The 16,813-nt window shown below is 55.5% G+C and overlaps 7 protein-coding genes across 7 annotated transcripts; 1 reads left to right on the top strand and 6 right to left on the bottom strand.

Annotated features, from left to right (window-relative positions):
- Positions 1–42: 42 nt before the first annotated feature.
- LMH87_007435 (uncharacterized protein) lies at positions 43–628 on the bottom strand (the record flags this gene model as incomplete). The annotated part of the gene is made up of 3 exons (XM_056192525.1): positions 43–86; positions 235–360; positions 586–628. 3 exons carry the CDS (start codon positions 626–628, stop codon positions 43–45), a joined length of 213 nt encoding a protein of 70 aa, XP_056060737.1.
- Positions 629–860: 232 nt separating this feature from the next.
- Positions 861–2,470, bottom strand: LMH87_007436 (uncharacterized protein; the record flags this gene model as incomplete). The annotated part of the gene is made up of 6 exons (XM_056192526.1): positions 861–1,005; positions 1,063–1,175; positions 1,228–1,512; positions 1,567–1,836; positions 1,923–1,959; positions 2,031–2,470. The coding sequence occupies 6 exons, from the start codon at positions 2,468–2,470 to the stop codon at positions 861–863; spliced, it is 1,290 nt and encodes a 429-aa protein (XP_056060738.1).
- A 929-nt stretch (positions 2,471–3,399) lies between these two features.
- On the bottom strand, positions 3,400–4,701 carry LMH87_007437 (uncharacterized protein; the record flags this gene model as incomplete). The annotated part of the gene is made up of 2 exons (XM_056192527.1): positions 3,400–4,550; positions 4,614–4,701. The coding sequence occupies 2 exons, from the start codon at positions 4,699–4,701 to the stop codon at positions 3,400–3,402; spliced, it is 1,239 nt and encodes a 412-aa protein (XP_056060739.1).
- A 2,408-nt stretch (positions 4,702–7,109) lies between these two features.
- Positions 7,110–9,250, bottom strand: LMH87_007438 (uncharacterized protein; the record flags this gene model as incomplete). Its single annotated transcript, XM_056192528.1, has 2 exons — positions 7,110–8,731; positions 8,803–9,250. 2 exons carry the CDS (start codon positions 9,248–9,250, stop codon positions 7,110–7,112), a joined length of 2,070 nt encoding a protein of 689 aa, XP_056060740.1.
- Positions 9,251–10,227: 977 nt separating this feature from the next.
- On the top strand, positions 10,228–11,862 carry LMH87_007439 (uncharacterized protein; the record flags this gene model as incomplete). The annotated part of the gene is made up of 3 exons (XM_056192529.1): positions 10,228–11,083; positions 11,142–11,263; positions 11,323–11,862. 3 exons carry the CDS (start codon positions 10,228–10,230, stop codon positions 11,860–11,862), a joined length of 1,518 nt encoding a protein of 505 aa, XP_056060741.1.
- Positions 11,863–12,026: 164 nt separating this feature from the next.
- On the bottom strand, positions 12,027–12,281 carry LMH87_007440 (uncharacterized protein; the record flags this gene model as incomplete). Its single annotated transcript, XM_056192530.1, has 1 exon — positions 12,027–12,281. The coding sequence occupies one exon, from the start codon at positions 12,279–12,281 to the stop codon at positions 12,027–12,029; it is 255 nt and encodes an 84-aa protein (XP_056060742.1).
- A 776-nt stretch (positions 12,282–13,057) lies between these two features.
- LMH87_007441 (uncharacterized protein) lies at positions 13,058–15,935 on the bottom strand (the record flags this gene model as incomplete). The annotated part of the gene is made up of 8 exons (XM_056192532.1): positions 13,058–13,538; positions 13,595–13,704; positions 13,765–14,332; positions 14,389–14,840; positions 14,892–15,027; positions 15,076–15,264; positions 15,320–15,825; positions 15,906–15,935. 8 exons carry the CDS (start codon positions 15,933–15,935, stop codon positions 13,058–13,060), a joined length of 2,472 nt encoding a protein of 823 aa, XP_056060743.1.
- Between the last annotated feature and the right edge of the window lie 878 nt (positions 15,936–16,813).

The raw sequence follows: 16,813 nt of genomic DNA on the forward strand, positions 1-16,813 counted from the left end.
CGAGGATTGGCAGATGCGGAACGAGGGGAGGCTTTGTAGAATCTACCGCATCGAGTTCCGGGAGTGTAAAGTGTACGCGCAATCAACTATGCGAGAAGCGTGAGCAGATTAGCGGTGGTGGTTCGGTCGGTGAGGGCACGGGCCGTCGCACGAGGGCAGGCCGAGGGCAGGCCGGGCGTGGACGAGGGAGGCGGATGGAAAGCGACGCAGGGCGGAGATGGGCAATGAACGTACGGAATGTGAGATGAGAAAAGCAAGATGACGGCCCCAGCCCGTTGGGGAAGAAAAGATCGTAAGGGGTACGGGAGATAGGCTGGGGTGGAAAGTTGGAGGTGACAAAGGGAGCCGGCGCAGTTGTAACTTGAAGGTGTCGTGGCAATTGGAGGCGCAGGCCGCACTGTCAGCAGAGCGAGGGCGGTGATTGGCTGGAATGGAATGAGCGCCCCAAGATGCCCCCAGAAAGCCCGGAATGTCCCCTGCGCCAAAGCCCCAACTGTGTAGCCCCGTGGCTCCACGGCAGTGGTACTCAGTATAAAAGGCGTCGGTAGTTGTGATGGCGAGAGAAGAAAGGCTACAGAAAGATACTAGGGTCGCAAATATAAAGAACACGAGTATAAACAGAAGGCATGACAAAGATGGTAGAGGTGTGAGAAATAAAACTAAAAGTAAACTTCGAAGCAGTGAAGCCCTAGCAAGCAGCATGCTCGTACGCTACGAGTCGTGCTAGGCAAGATTAGTGGATCCGTCCCGATAGAGTTTGGCCGCCCCAGCTTGAGGCGTCTACGGTTCTACTCTACCAGTACAATACTATACTCGCAACAAACATGATGTCGTTCCCAGACATATCCATCTCCATTTCCTCAATCTTTCCAAGTCACGGTTTTGGTTACAAGAAACTCGTCCAGACCCATACTAGTATTGAATCTGCCCCAGCCGCTGTTCTTGACACCGCCATGCGGGAGGACCGGCTCATCATGTACTGTCATGCTGTTGATGTGTACGGCGCTGTCGAATAATTAGCATGTGCGCCTGTTAACAACAACCTCCTCGCTCAGCACGTACCCGGATTCGATCTGCTTTGCCAGCGCAAAGCCCTTTCGCAGGTCTTCGGTAAAAATCGCAGCCGACAGCCCATACCCTCCTTGGTTCGCCAAAGCGACTGCCGCGTTGTCGGACTCGACGGTCATACAAGGCAGCCAAAGGAGCAAAACACTCGTTGTTCCATACGTCCGTATGCTGATCCACATTGTCGAGGATAGTGGGCGTGATGCGAACGCCCGCGTCCTTGCCTTCGTCTGCGCCTGACCCAACGAGAACCCGCGCGCCGGACGCGAGTGCACTAGCGATAGTGCTCTGAGCACGAGCCTTTGATGCTGTAGAGACAATTGCCGGTCTTTCGGAAGAATCGCCTTTACTTGATTGTGCTGCAGCTTTTTGGAGTGCCTGCTTGAACTTCTCTGCAACAGTATCGTGTACCATGATTCTGTCTGTGGACATGCAGATTTGTCCAGACTATTGCTTTCGTCAGCGCCTCGGGTGATACTACTGCACAAGTATCTCGCTCACATTCAAAAAAGATCCTGCCACAACGCTGCTTGCCGCCAGCTCCAAGTCTGCATCTGCGCAGACGATGGCGCTGTTCTTCCCGCCCAGTTCCATCAGGCAGGGCTTAAGACTCCGACCGCACACCTCGGCGACCTTACGACCGACGGCAGTACTGCCCGTAAAGTTGATCTTGCGGACGGCGGGATGCTCAATCATGGCATTGACCACCGCCGGGGCCGCTTTCACCGAGCAGGACACAATGTTCAAGCATTCCGCAGGAAGCCCTGCGTCCTGAAACGCGCGACCAATGGCATGGTAGCAACGAGGCGACATCTCAGAGGACTTGAGGATCGTCGTGTTGCCAGCTGCCAGCGCACAGGTAGCGGCCGGATGCCAAAGACGTAGGGCGCATTCCTTTGAGAATGCCCGTTTTAGCCACATTTCTTTTTCTAATGGACTTTGACGATGAAGACAGTAGCAGTCACCAGGGAACAATTCCAAGGACGACGCCAATAGGCTCCTTGTAAATCACGGCGCTCTGGCCCTCCTGTTCGACTACCGGTACGCTGCCACAGATGGAGGTAATGCGCCCGGCTAGATCGCGAAGCATGCGAATGCTCAGCGGCACGACAAAAAACTGCGAGGATCCCACATCTACCCCCATTTCTGTACGCATATGCGAGGCGTTTTCCTCAAGGCGGCTTTCCAAAATGTCAGCCGCCTTGAGCAGGATATCTCGTCTCCCGATCGGCTTCGTCTGCGACCAGGCGGGAAAGGCGGCCGCGGCAGCGTCGGCCGCCCTCACAGCATCCTCCGTTGTGGCATCCGTGGCTGTCCAGCAAGTCTCGCCAGTGTACGGACTGACAACGTCAAACGTGGCAGGTCCAGTTTCCTCCTTGCCGGCGATCAGCAGCGGAACAATCATTTTGCGTCACAAGGTTGGCTTGCCAGGAGCTCGACAGCATACAGTTGCGCAAAGGCCCTGAACTCAAAAAGCAACAATTCCCACGATTTGGCAAAGCAATTTCAAAAGACGCATCATTGTGCAGAGCCGTACGGCGGGGGGACTAGATTTTATGTGTAGGCCAGCCCCCGCATGGAGCCTGCCTCTCATTTTTTGGGAAAGTTGGTCAAATACAAGACACAGCAAGGCTTCAAAGTTAGAAGCCAGCGAGCCAAGAGATACTGGAGGAGCTGAAAGCTATTTTACTCTGTGAATATAATCATCTTTCTTTATCTGGTCGTTCTCATTCTCCCTTCTATTACTTCATTCTCTCATAATAATAGTTTATAGTCACTAACTAATACCTTTCATCTCGACTAAGAACTCCTTCTATGTGCCCTGCGGTGGCGATACGTTAAACCTCAATTTCGAATACAACATCCAGTTCGTCCAAGGTATCCTCGACGAAATAAGCAAGGCATTGATGAGCACATGCTAGCACATACAGACTGGAACAGCGCTTTCCTCGTCCCTCCTCAGATTAGGCTACACATGGATCAATAGGGCCACCTGGTATCCCGGAGGGCGAGGTCTTCAGATACCAGGCCCGTCGTCGTGCCCGGTCTCTCGAGTGTCGGCAAGGGCACCCTCATTGACAAACTGCTCGAGTCACATCCGGCCCGCTCACCAACACCCGGAAAGTGCGTCAGTTTGTGCTGGGCAAGTCGGTAGTGCTTCAATGAGAGCAAGTGAATAAAGTAAATGGTCAGGTTGAGTTATATTTACAGTACAAAGTGTGCCATCTTTTATGAGTCTCGTGCTTACATCGCTTTTACATGCAACATCCTGGTATTTATGCTTGAAACCTGCCGGCTATAGAATGGAAAACAATATCAAAGCCCTCTGATAATTCACAGGGCGAGGAATGCGGCAACGGCAGCAAGGCCCGCGCCAATGGCCATACCAGCAGCGGCACCGCTGGTCGGCTTGGTAGTCTGGCTCGAAACAGTGGTACTCTGCGTGGCGGTGCCGGAACCGTCAGTAGTCTGGGTACCGGTGGTAGTCTTGGTGACTATGGTCGAGTTGGTCGAGCCAGTCGAGTGTGTCTTGCCCTCGCTTGTGGTTGCAGAACTCTCCGTGGTAGGAGTCTCCTTGGTAGAGGTGGTGGCAGTTGTGGGAAGCTCGGCTGAGCTCGACTTGGTAGAGCTCGACTTGGTAGAGCTCGACTTGGTAGTCTCAGTCTCAGTGCTGCTACTAGCACTGCTGCTGCTGCTGCTGCTGCTGCTATCAGACCCAGACGAGGGGCTATCAGCTGTCGTGGTCGAACCATCAGCGAGGTGAATCTGGATGCTCTTCGCACTGCCCGATCGGTCGCCGTACGTGTACTCCTTGACGTCCTTGTCCGTGGCGGAGCTCCCACCCGCGTAGTCGGTGACCTTGATGCTCTTGAAGAAAGACGACGAAGGACCATTGGAAAAGTCGGCAATGCCGCCCGCCCAGTGGGTTCGGCCTTCGTCACCGTCCTTGTAGCCGGCCACCCACGCGCCGACCTTGAGCTGCATGGGGCTCTCCGGGTAGCGCTCGGGGATGTCGGCGCGGCGCAGCGTGCGCTTGACCGCGCCGTCCACGGAGAACTCGATGCGGTCCGTCGTCCAGTCGACGGTGTACTTGTGGCTCGCGCCCGTGAGGTCGCTGACGGGGAGCAGGCCGAGCAGGTCGTGCTTCTCCTGGTCGCCGCGGGAAAAGGTGTTGGACTGGATGTTGTCGTTGGTGGAGCCGAGGGCCTCGAGGTCAATCTCGTCGAGGTCGTCCGACAGCAGCACGATGCTGGTGACGACGCCCTGCCCGGGCGCCGCCTGCATCTCGACCTCGACCCGGCCAAAGAAGATGGACTCCTTGGACACGAGGGTGGGTGCCTGAAGCGGCGCGTCCACGGCGCTCACGGCGCCCTGCGAGCCGTAGGTGACGGCCTTGCCGGCAATGTGCTCAAGGGCGTCGCATGCGCCCTTGGTGAAGTCGCAGCTGATGCCTTTTTTGCCGACGGCCGGATCAGCGGGGCAGTCTGGGAGACGAGAGCGTGTTAGTTGTCAGGTGCATGGCGACGGGATGTTGTGGCACAGCGTACCTTGCTTCAGCGGGCTGCATTTGGTAGACGTCTGGGCCGAAACGGCTAGTGCGAAAGTAGTCGCAGCAATGATTGACTTGGACAACATGATGTCGAGTATGTGGTGTAACTTGAACGAGAGACGATGAAGACGAGGCAGTGAAAGAGCAGAAACTGGCCTCAGGTAGCGAGCGACTGAGAAATTTATTTACTGGAAATAAGAAGGAAGCATGAAGGATCTCGAGGAGGCTGGGAGTCATGCAACTTATAACCTGACGCACGTCTGGCCAGCCTTATTGATCAGGCTGGCCGTCCTGAGCGACTATTGGTGGCGGATGGACCGTATGGCCGAAAATGATCACATCGCCCGTTTTCTTTGTCCATAATTAGAATAGCCGCAATCCTTCCGCATCCTATTCGAGACCGATGTGCCGCTGAGTGGACTATACCCGAGCGACCTGCCCTATCCGCGATATGCAGGTTTGGGGGACCTCCTCGCGACGCCGACATGGCGTGAAGGATTTTTCCCTCCCGACAGACTGCAGCAGCCTAACTAAAGCGCTTATGCAAGTCTCAGCAAGAATCTTTTGCGTCGAAATGCAGCGAAGACGCAATGATGTTTTTCCTGCTGGTCCCAGTGATGTATATATACACAGGCGGTTACGCAAGGAGCGGCCCATAAGCCATCTCGGCACATGTACTCCGTATCGCCCTGTCCATCCATGTCGGCGCACCCCGCACTTGAACGGTCAATAGCGCAACCGCTGCAGGATTCGGGGCGCCTTTTCTAATGCCGAGGCGTTTAGCCCTAAGAAAAAAGTCGACCAACCCTCTGTCCTGTTGGCCGTGCGGTCACAGTACCACGGTACGTAATACATTCACATGGTGGTATACATTTAGCCGAGACAGTCACTGAAAGCAGCGTCCAGCCTACCATTGATTGATACTGTGATGGCCACCTCCCAGTGCTTTAAAGTAAGTTGTAACGATTGAAAAGTGACAATGGTTAGGAAGAAGGGCCTGGAGCCCGTCGTTATGCAGCCCGTGAGAGCGCCACCAGATGCGCATGCCGCGCAGATTTCGAGTAGAGTATATACGTATTGTATTAGCCTTGATTAAAAGAGGCAATCAACTACCGAGTACGGATACTGGCAAGTAATTTGCCCTTGCCTAGTTAGTGCTGCAGCTCATAATGATCGATGTGGGTCTCTCCACGCACTTCAGCTCGCTTGGCACCCAGCTGGACTCACATAAATCAACGAGGCTACCATGAGCCAGGTAGTAAACAGCCGACTGTGCGGAGATTATGCAGTTGCCGTTTACTATTTAAAGCTTACTCCGGGATCCTTAAAATCTGCAGCTCAAGCTTTCAGCGACAACATTTTTGCCACGTTTTAATTATGAACCTCCTTGCCATCCTCAGCCTGTCGGCGCTTGCTGCCGCAGCACCTACCCTCCTTGTATGTTGCTTCGAGACATCTCAGAGAGAATCACAATATTCATGCCAGCATAGTCCTCCGTTGGAGAAGGGCAACCCGCCAACGGTGTCGATGATAAAATTACTGGAGCAGACGATGTGGAGGCACAAGCCAAACTGCCCGGCATTCAAGTTAATCTCTCGGCGGGCGTGTCGATCTAGAAGAAACATAATGCGACCGATTGCTCAAGAGAGAGCCGTTTTGTTCCGCATAGAACAAAGCTTTAGGTACAATCGCTATTAGGATACTGTTATTACATAAATACAAGTTACCTGAATATCAACTCCACTGATTAATCGAAGAACGATCTCAGCATTATGGGGCAAATCTAGAGTGCTAGCACGACCGTAGTTGTGCCTCTGCGAGAAGAGAGGGGAAGCTTTGTAGGCTGCCGATGTGTGCTTGATTCAAGGCCCCTACCCCTGCGAGCGACTTGGCGGAACCGTTTTGATGCTGTCAACGTCCGTCTCATGGCGGGTCATCTTCATGGAGGCAAATGCCACTGGCGTCTACCAATCCCGTCGTTCAGGAGGGCCACGAGAGGGATGGCGCTTCCTTTGAAGCGACATGAGCCCGGCTTTACTGCGCGCAGCGAGCAAATACAGACTCTGATGGTGCTGTGTATATTTGAGACCATCTTTCCCCGGCCACTACAACGGCCGCGCAATCCACATCCATGTTTCGTCGCATCTGTCCGCGATCACTCTACCCAATGATACCGTCAGTAGCGTGCAGGCCACGCACGCCGGGTAAATGTACTTTGACAGGGCTGTATTAAAGAGGTTGAGCCATCAAGGACGACGAGTACGAATGCTGGCAAAGGAAGATTTACGATAGCGTGTATTACATCTATCAGGAGGAGCTTATAGGTGTGTGTATTTTGCTTGAAAGTTATACTAGTAGAGGAATAGCATATTATGTGGCTATTAGTTATATGATGTTAGTAATTCAATATTACCTAGAAGAACGGTAGATGAAGAAAAGGTTGCTTTAGAAGTATTTGCGACAAAGAAATAGAAAACCCTTTTCTGTAGAGCACTCATACTAAAGTGACACTCTCACGCGTGCTGAACAATGAAGCAGGACCAAGATCAGCCGCCCCGGCCACTAAGAACCCAAGCCGCCGCATCTTATCACCCCCGGAAGGCGTAGCAGGCGTAACAAGAAGTCCGTGCAAAGTACCCTCTGGATCATGCGACTCGCGTGCGCACTCTTGATCCCCATGAGTCTCCGCCAACACCAACGCAAACAGCGTCCTGCCCCCCAGTACATCGCAGGGCCTGACATGGCGCTTGTCCTTGGTATCTATGCCTACGATAACGCCGTCTTCGCTTCCATCCTCGCTCCGCACACGCACACGTCTGCTGACATACGAGCCCAGTCTAAGCTCTTCATCTTGCAGCAACAGCACGGGAATCAGCGGCGGTGCCTGAAGTGTAATCGCTCCCGCAATTACTCGTCCAAATGTACTGCCGGTATCTGCGAGGGTTACGTCTGTGTCGTCGACGGTGGCAAGGCAGTGGTGCGCTACGCCGCTCCCGAATCCCATGCCCACGATGCCGTTGACGGACGCCCATGACCATGATGGTGCCGCGCTGTCGCCTGCCGGTTTGGACTTCAGAGGCTGCCAGCACAGCGACTCCACGAGAGAGTTTGTCCAGTGCCCGGCAACGTACTCGCCGACAGCGCCGTCGCTCATAGGCTTGAACGCCCGGGCTATATTGGACAGAGCTGTGAGCTTGTCGGCCGGGTTTGCCGGCACACGTCTCGCATAGTCCCACAGCAGGGCAAACCAACGCGAGACAGGACTCCTCGTCGTTGCTACTGGACCGTAGTCCTTTGTTCCAACAGGCAGTGCCTCGGCCGTGTTGTGGTAGCGCAACCTCTCGCGCAGGCCGTCTTCGGACACGAATTCCTGTGCGCACTCGATATAAATCTGGTCGCTGGCAAAATGGACGACGCGCTGCGAGAGCACACGCTCTTGAAACGACCACACCCCGACGGAAATGGGCTCGTCCTTCATCTCCATGTACCGGGTGCAAATCACCTCTTTGACGAGCGGCAAGCTAGAGACCAGCACAGATCCGGCCGTGCCATCGCTGGCTCTGTACGGTACTCGAGCATGTTTGCGCTTTACTCGGGGGAAGAAAAGCCCGTCCAAGGCATTATTGGCGCCCGTGGCGGAGATGGTCAGGTATGCGTTGGTGTATATGGCGCCAGCTTGAGCGGACGACCTTTGCCATCCGGTTACGGTGCCCAGGATGCACAGTGAGTCGATCCAAAGATATTGCAGACCTAAAGTGCGAGTCACGAGAATGGCGTCCTGAAAAGTCTTTGGGAGGCTGTCAATCGGAATCTTGGCGCCATCGACCAACTCATCTGATTCCAGGCGGCTGATGTAGGGTTCAGATGCATAGCTAAGGGCAGCATATTTTTCACGACTGTCGTTGCCTAATTCCACCAATCTAATGGTATTATGGTTCTCGGTTGTCGATGAATGCAGGTCCAACAACCGCTTCGGTACGGGACCGACCGGTCGCGCGCCGCAACCATCGTGCTCCTGGTCACATTGGGTGACGCATCTCCGCACTCGTTCGAGGACCGACGAATCAATAGTGGTCTTCACAGGGCGTCCATGGATGAATCCCGCAAAAGGATCATCTTTTCATGTTAGTATTTGTGCTCAATAGTCTCCTCTGCGCCACATATTCATACTACATCGCCAGACGTACCTTCTTCAACGACGAAAGCAAACGCTGCAATGGGCATAATCGTCCCGCTCCTCCTATCGACACTAGGTTCCGATATAACCCAAAGCCCTTGGCCGCCGTCTGGACGCTGGGTCACCCACATGTCAAAGTTGGGCGGTGAATACCTCGGCGTTGTCAATCCGCTCTCCTCAAGGCTGTTCAGCTCAGCCAGCAGGGCTTCGGCTTCGCCTAGAACGAGGGTGCAAAGGTCGCACTCTGCCACGGCCGCTTCTCGCAACGAATCGATAGTCGCATGGTACCTGACCACTCGCGCTGCCTCTGCTGTGGCGACATCATCTGGACAGTCTCTTCTGCGGAAATAGTGATGTATGTGCTGCTTCCCAGATGACCCAGCGTGGTACGAGTCCTGGGGAAAGGCGGGCAGGCTTTCGAACGGGATTGATTCACAGAGTTTACAGAGACGCATCATGGGCGAACAACGTGTGAGGATGATGGTAACGATGGGTAATAACTTGTGGCTGTCAAAAGATCAGGAATGATGTGACGGGTTACTTCTGATGCCTCCACGTAAGTGAGGAGCAAAACCAGTCTAAAGATCAGGCAGCCGCCACACCCGCCGGCGTAAATACCGGCGCAGTGGCGCAGGCCCTCACAATTATATAAAAAGACGACACTGATACTATCGAGCGGAGATTTAAAATACAGTCGTTCTTTTAATCTTGACTAACTGTGGGCGACCGACCTTATCACGACCCAAGTCGCCACTGTTGCCATACTTCGAAGCTAGATAGTATTGCCGCTGCTATCGAGAAGCAGATCTGTCGCTTCGCTTCTTATTAGCTTTCGCTCGACCATCTTCATATTCCCATCGATAAACGGGGCGCTGAAAAAGGGAGACCTGTGCTCTTTTGTGGGATAATTACCGAACTTAAGTATTCAATATTCCGACAGCTGAACAGCTTCGGCGTTTCTCAAGGTTGTTGTAATAATGGCGCTACTCCAAGGTCAGATAGAGGATGTTTTATGATCTGCCGCATTAGCAGCAAAGCCCGCTGATATGCCGACTTGTGACTGTTCCGCCGCTGCAGTCACTATGGTATCAGTACATTGCCATTCATTCCTAGGTACATCTGCGAACACCTCGAGATGACTGGCGGGTCGCTGCCACGCAGACTGAAGATTACCGAACGGTATACAGGTATTATCGTATTTCCCTGGATTTGCCTATTCTTGTTACTTCTCTTATTAAATTCAGTTCTCTTATTTCCCTTATCCCATCAATTCTATTATTTTTCCCTTATTTCTTAGCTTGCTTGATCTCCACGATGTGGACCCTCAATGTAAGCCGTAAGGCGCGAGAGCCTCACTCATATAACAACCAGCCTTGTCTTTTCATCCTTCCTCCTTCCCTTTCACACTTTATCTTCCGCCTAAAAGCCCGCCACCATGAACAACCTCTTTGACATTTCCGCGCAGTCCTCGCGCTTTGCCCAGCGTCACCAGCCGCTCCCCTCTGCACCGCCTACACTTCCCCTGCCTGCGGCCATTCACGCCGCCGAGACGTCCCTCCCGGACCCGTCCTCGGCGTCGTACCTCGCCGGGTCCCCCTCCTCCACCGTCGCCGCGCACATTGCCCGCGACATTGTCCCCGCGCTCACGGGCCAAAACGCCTCTGCGCGCTACTTTGGCTTCATCACCGGCGGGACGCTCCCGCTCGCCGCCTGGGCCGACAATGTCGTCTCCGCGCTGGACCAGAACGTCCAGGTGCACCTCCCGACGCAGACCGTCGCGACGGCGCTCGAGGACGCGGCGCTCGAGATGCTCGCGCGGGTGCTGCGGCTCGACGTGGCAGAGCATGGCTGGAAGGGCCGGACGTTTACGACGGGCGCGACGGCGAGCAACGTTCTCGGGCTGGCGTGCGGCCGCGAGCACGCCTTGAATCAGAGGCTCCCTGACGGAGTGACGGTCGGCGACGTGGGACTGTTGGCAGCGGCGGCCAAGGCAGGAGTAACAGAGATTCAGGTCCTGACGAGCATGGGTCACAGTTCGCTCAGCAAGGCGGCGAGCGTCGTGGGGCTCGGCCGGTTGTCCGTCAAGGAGCTGCGACTGTCAGAGGAGGAGCCCTGGCGGTTCGATATCGATGCGGCGGAGACGGCGATGCAGCGGCCCGGCGTGGCGACGATCCTCGGCATCAGCGCGGGAGAGGTGAACACGGGCCGCTACGCGCTGCAGGACGTCGAGGAGTGGACGCGGGTGCGGGCGCTGGCGGACAAGTACGGCGCTTGGCTTCACGTGGATGGAGGTATATATCAAGAAACTTTGAAGCATCTCATTCGTGATGGCGGCTAACGAATAGACAGCGTTTGGCGTCTTTGCGCGTGCGCTGGAGCAGAGCGACGAGTACAAGCTCCTGCACGAGCGCATCGACGGCATCCAACTCGCCGACAGCATCACCATTGACGGGCATAAACTTTTGAACGTGGTATGTATTCCATTTCCCCTACTATGCCATCATCAAACATTCTCATCTAACCCCGGCAGCCTTATGACTGCGGCATGTTCCTCTGCAAGTCCCCCACCATCATGCAAGCCGTCTTCACCAACCCCAACGCCTCGTACCTATCCTCCTCCGCCGCCGCCACCATCCCGTCTCCGCTCAACATTGGCCTCGAAAACTCGCGCCGCTTCCGCGCTCTCCCCGTGTACGCCGTGCTCCTCTCCGAAGGCCGGCCCGGTCTCGCCGCGCTCCTCGGCAACATGGCGCAGCTGTCCCGCGCCATTGCCGCGTTCCTGCGTGCCTCGCCGCACTATGAGCTCCTGCCAGAGAGCAACAGCGCCGAGGGCGAGATCTTCATGTCGGTGCTGTTTTGCGCCAAGGACCCGGAGCTGAATGAGACGCTGGTGGCAAAGATCAACGAGACTCGGCAAATGTACGTCAGCGGCACGACGTGGCGGGGTAGCAAGGCGACGAGGATTGCGGTAAGCAATTGGCGGGTCGATGTGGAAAAGGATGGCAAGGTCGTGAGGGAGATTTTGACGTGTGTCGCGGAAGGAAGAGAGTTTGATCTGAGCGGATGCTGAAAAAGGCGGGTAGAAAAAGCTTGAGCGTAATGGAGGAGGTAATGAAATCCAAGTAGATCATGTTCGTGGATAAATCGCCCTAATGTAAAGAAGGAATGCCCAAAAAAACGCCATGCTCATGCAAAAAAACCCAGAAACGACAAAACGGCAAAGAAACGTCTGGCTTAGCCAAACCTCTTGGAGCCGCCCTTTTGCGTCAGCTTCTTGCCCTTCTTTCCCTTGCCGATGAGCTCCAAGTGTCCCGCACGCTCGCCCAGCAGCTGCTCCGTCTTGGCCGTGAGGCCCGACGTGAACTTTTTGTTGAGCTTGTCCTTGCTCTGCTTGTTGGTGACCTTGTTGATCTTGGAGGCCTGGCGCTTGGTGTGCGCAACCTTGGCGGCCTTGGGCTTGCCCGACATTTTGATGTTTCCCTGTGCCATGATTTCTGTCTATGGATGTGTTCGCTCGTTCGGAGGAGGAATCGGGGTTTGTGTGTGATGTGATGTCCTGACGGTGGAAGGCCGAGCGTGGGGTGGGAAGAAAAAAAAAGTAGTTGGGCTTGGAAAGATTTTGCGGGGCCGGAGCGGGACCCCACCTATCAAGACGACGACCATGCATGGCCGAATAGACCTTGGGTAGCATGTCGGGAACAACAATGCAGATGAGAAATGGAGAATTAAACAAGGCGCGTACAATTTTATAGAGTTGATCACGAGCATATTATTCATGGTGTGCGCGGTAAAAAGGCTTGTACTCGTCAAAGCCCATGTTCTGCATAATCCAGCCGACAGGCCGCCACAACAGGTCTCAAAGTCAAGAGACGGTAGAAGAAGGAAAGGAAAAAAATCAAATAGTATCAAAGGAACAGATTACGCCTTTTCGATCCACAACTCGACCAGAAATGCAACATACTGTTGCATATAATGCCCACTGCACCTTCTGGCCGACGTTGTTACACCACAACGCCACCACCAACATCCCTGCTCGTGTACATCACTAACACCTCGTCCACCACTCCAACCCCCTCGCCTCAACAAGAAAAGCAATCGTTCATCACGGCAATACATCATTCTCATAACAAGCGACGGCCCGTGCGAGGGCCCGCCATCGGCCAGTCGGCGCCATCGTCTCCACTTTCTTCTCAATGGTGCCATCGGCCGGCCCATCGTCGCCATCTCTATCCCAAGCACGACATGGGGGGCCGCGGCTGGGGCTCTCAGATGGCGCCCGCCCACGCCTGCAGCCCCAAATCGTCCGGCGCGCCCTCGTCCGCGATGGGGTCGCCCATGTCGCGGATCCCGTACATGTCCCACGACAAGAAATTCTGCAAGTCGTCGAGGTCGAGCGCCTCGTACATCGGCGCCGCGGGCGCGGGTCGTCGCGGCGCCGGCGCCGGCTGCTGCATCGCCACGGGCCGCTCGTGCTGCAGGCCGGACCGTATTATAGGGGTGCTGGCGACAGAGTCCTGGCTGCTCAGCCCCGCGAGCTGGTGCGCGGCATTCATGTGGTCCCAGGAGTTGCCGCTCGCGGGCGACGCAGCCGTCGGCGCGCTCCAGCCCATGCCCGGCGTGGACACGGCGGACGAGCGATCGGCGACGCGCCGGGCTCCCACGCCGGTGCGCGCGAGCGAGTGCAGCGAGATGGACGGCAGTGTCAGGTCACTGTTGTCTTGGGGGCTGCTCGGAGGGCTGTTGGGCCTTGCGCGGTCACTGGTTAGCGGAAATGCGTATGGCGTCATTTTCAGCTCACTTACAATACTGCGCCGGGAATGTCAGCACGCGATTCGGACTGCAGCCTGTTTAGCAGGTCCTCCCTGTTTGTCGCCTGTTTCAGTTTGAAAAGCCATCTCTCAATTGTCGTAGACTAGATCGGGCCATGTAAGCTGGTGTGATTTCTCCTTATTCGGAAGGGAGCAAAACATACCAGAGATTGCGCAATCGGAAACAGCGCCACCATCATCCGCAAGACGCGGTTGTTGCTCTCCACTGCGTTAATGGCATCCCGCACCTTATCTTGGGCGTCGAGCCTATTGGGGTCGAGAAGGCGTGCCACGTAGTAGAGCATGACCCTGCTGCTGTCGTAGACGAAATACGGCAGTAGACTATCCGAGAGCAGCCGAGCGCCGTGGTCGGCAGCCTCGGCAAGAATGTCGGCGATTTGCTGCGCGTGGTGGTAGCAGTTGGCCTGCGCAGCTTGAAAAAATTCCTGATGCTCTGGCGGGATGGACAGGGGTTTCGACAGCTTGAAAAGGTCCGGCATCGATAGCTTGTACAGCTCTAGGTAGTTGTGGTGGTAGGTGCAGTGAATGAGAACCAGTGCGCCAAGCTGATTTGAGTCCAGACGAGCATAAATCGTCTCGGCGGAATATTCAACAAAGTCGGGGAGCTCCCTGCGCCACAGTCGTAGATCAGCGTCCAGGGCAGCAAAGTCAGACTCGGGCAGCCACGGCGGCGGGCTGGCATCAAGACGCGAATCTAGCCTATTGACGTATCTAGAAGCTTTCCGTTAGTATATATGTTTGTTCACCGCTGCCAGAACTTGACGCACCTGACAATCTTCTTCCACAGGGTTACAATGCGAATGTAGTAAGCCATAATGCCCATGTTCTCGGCCGGTCGCCGCGGCACCACTGACGGGGGTAGAAATTGGAGCACATGGCCGACTCCTAGAGTTTCAGTGACGCAAGGTATCCGGAGACCAAAGTTTCTCTCGTTGCAGGGCAGCTGGATCTTGATGTCATTCTCGCGCAGCAGAGTTAGTTGGTCGATGCCGCTGCCGGCCCAGGCATCGAGGATGTAGCATGCCCACATGAGACGGCGACGGCTCTCGCGTGAGACGATGGAAGGCGCAGCTTCGTCGGCATCGGAGCACATGATGTCGGGAGAATGCTCCGAGTTGATTTTGAGAGCGTGAGCCATGCGCACAGCCAAGCCGCTCATCATGAGGGCTTGGGAGTATTCGCCATGTCGAAAGTGAAACTCGTGTAATAAGATGGCAGTCTGCCTGGTCAGTAATTGTAGAAGTATGCTCGTTTCCCGCACGAGGCTCACCATTAGTCGCTGTACTGAAATCTTGCCAAAGTTGGCGAGTAGCTGATACTCGGCGCGCTTGGCCCACTGGTTTCCAGCGGCCGAAATCAAGCTCGTGTCGCTTGCGTGATCACCAACCACGCTCAGGGCATGAAATCTAGGGCATGTTAGCTTGAATCTGTGTTATCGATATCAACGCGCATACTTGGCTCCGTGGGCACAAACAATGTGCAGCAGCGCAGACTCATCATCTGTCGTCAAGCCTTTGTCGAGCTGCCGCATAAACGTGGGCTTGTGGACAAACGCAAAGCACCGCAGAGGGTGTAAATTGGCAAAGTACTGATCAACAACGCGGCGCAGAGTGCGGCCGCTGGGAAGACTGGGCGAGACGAGCCTGCATCAAGTTAGTCTTTGCTGTTGTGGACGAGCACCCAAAAGAATATACATACCAAGACTGTCCATCCGGGATAGACACGCTCGGCTTGCCTTCCTGTCCGCTCTGCGATCCGTCTCCGCCAGCGTCCGAGTTGGCCGGCGTATCATCCTGGCGCGGTGGCAAGCGTCTCTCGCCTGCGAGGAACGAGGAGCGTTCCTTTTCGACGTTTGCGAGCAGGCCGTCCGCCGCCGCATCGCCGTTGACGAAAGACGACGAAGACGACGAGAGCCCTGGGCGGTCGAGGTTACGCGTCCAGCGCGGCGCGGCGCCGCCGTCGTACACACAGTCGACCTTTTTCGCAGCGCAGCGGCCGCACTTGGGACGATCGCCGTCACACTTGGTCTTGGAGAGGCGGCAGGCGTTGCAGGAGCGGTAGGTGCGAATCTTTTTCAGGGCGACGGCCGAGGCCGAGGCAGATCGCTTGATGGCAGCAGCAGCAGCAGTACCGTCGTCGGCGACGCACTCGAGCTGCAGACGCTCGCAGTTGCGGCAGCCGTTGGGGCGGCCATCACATTTGACCTGTGGTGAGAGGCCGAAGGGCCGTAGGGTTAGTGCGTGTGTAGATTTTAGTGTGGGTGTTTTTTGTTTGGCTGTCGTACCTTGCGCGCGCGACAGACTCGACAGCCCATGATGACCTGTGAGATTTTGGCGGCCAAAAAAGCGTCAAACGATATCAGGATGCAAAGAGATAAAAGCAAGAGGTGGTTTGGGTTAGAGACACGATGCAAAACGGCTTTTCGGCCGGGTCTGGGCTGGCTGACGGCATCGACATCGACAGACAAAGCTCTGGCTGCTCTGGGGCGACAGTTTGAGGCTGCATCTACAGGGCGGTTACAGCGGACGCAGACTCGATTTACAGGCGCTGTCTTGTCCCAAAATGCCCTGATTCTGGGTGCTTTTAGTGGGATTCGGCCCTGCAGCACGCCCTGCGCTCCCACTGTAAATCCAGCCACTCACGGAGCGCCGGGCGCTGGCGGGCGAGGGTCCGATCCACCACGCTAGACCTGCTCCCGGTGACGTGCTCGGGTCCTGTGAAGACGCAAAGGCCTACGTGATCGACGACCCGGCCATGGGCGAGTGCAACGCCATATTCCGTGCTAATGAGCTCAGCTATTGTCAATCGGAACGCTGATGATGGCACCGGTACCCAGATGGCGTGCAGCGTTGCAATCGACCCTAACCACCGCCGTGGAGAAATTGCCCCCAAGTAAACCCACGACCTATTTAGTTAGCGGCTACCGACAGTCCATTGCCCGGGGCGGTCGGCCGAAACAGCCATTCTATCTAGATGAAAGGTGTTTACAGGTTTGTAAAAGTAGCAGAGGCGAGGGCCGCAGGCAGCCGCGATACATAGATGGCAAAACTTGGCATGTACCAGCAGCGGGCCCTCGACGGCAAAGTGGTAGGACGACACATGAAAAGTTGACTGCTCATAATACATGAAGGCTGTGCGCATTCTGTCAATGCCCAGTGTCGCGTGTTTATCCAACACGGAGCGCACGCCAAA

Source organism: Akanthomyces muscarius, chromosome 1, assembly GCF_028009165.1.
Source record: "Akanthomyces muscarius strain Ve6 chromosome 1, whole genome shotgun sequence".
NCBI lineage: Eukaryota > Fungi > Ascomycota > Sordariomycetes > Hypocreales > Cordycipitaceae > Akanthomyces > Akanthomyces muscarius.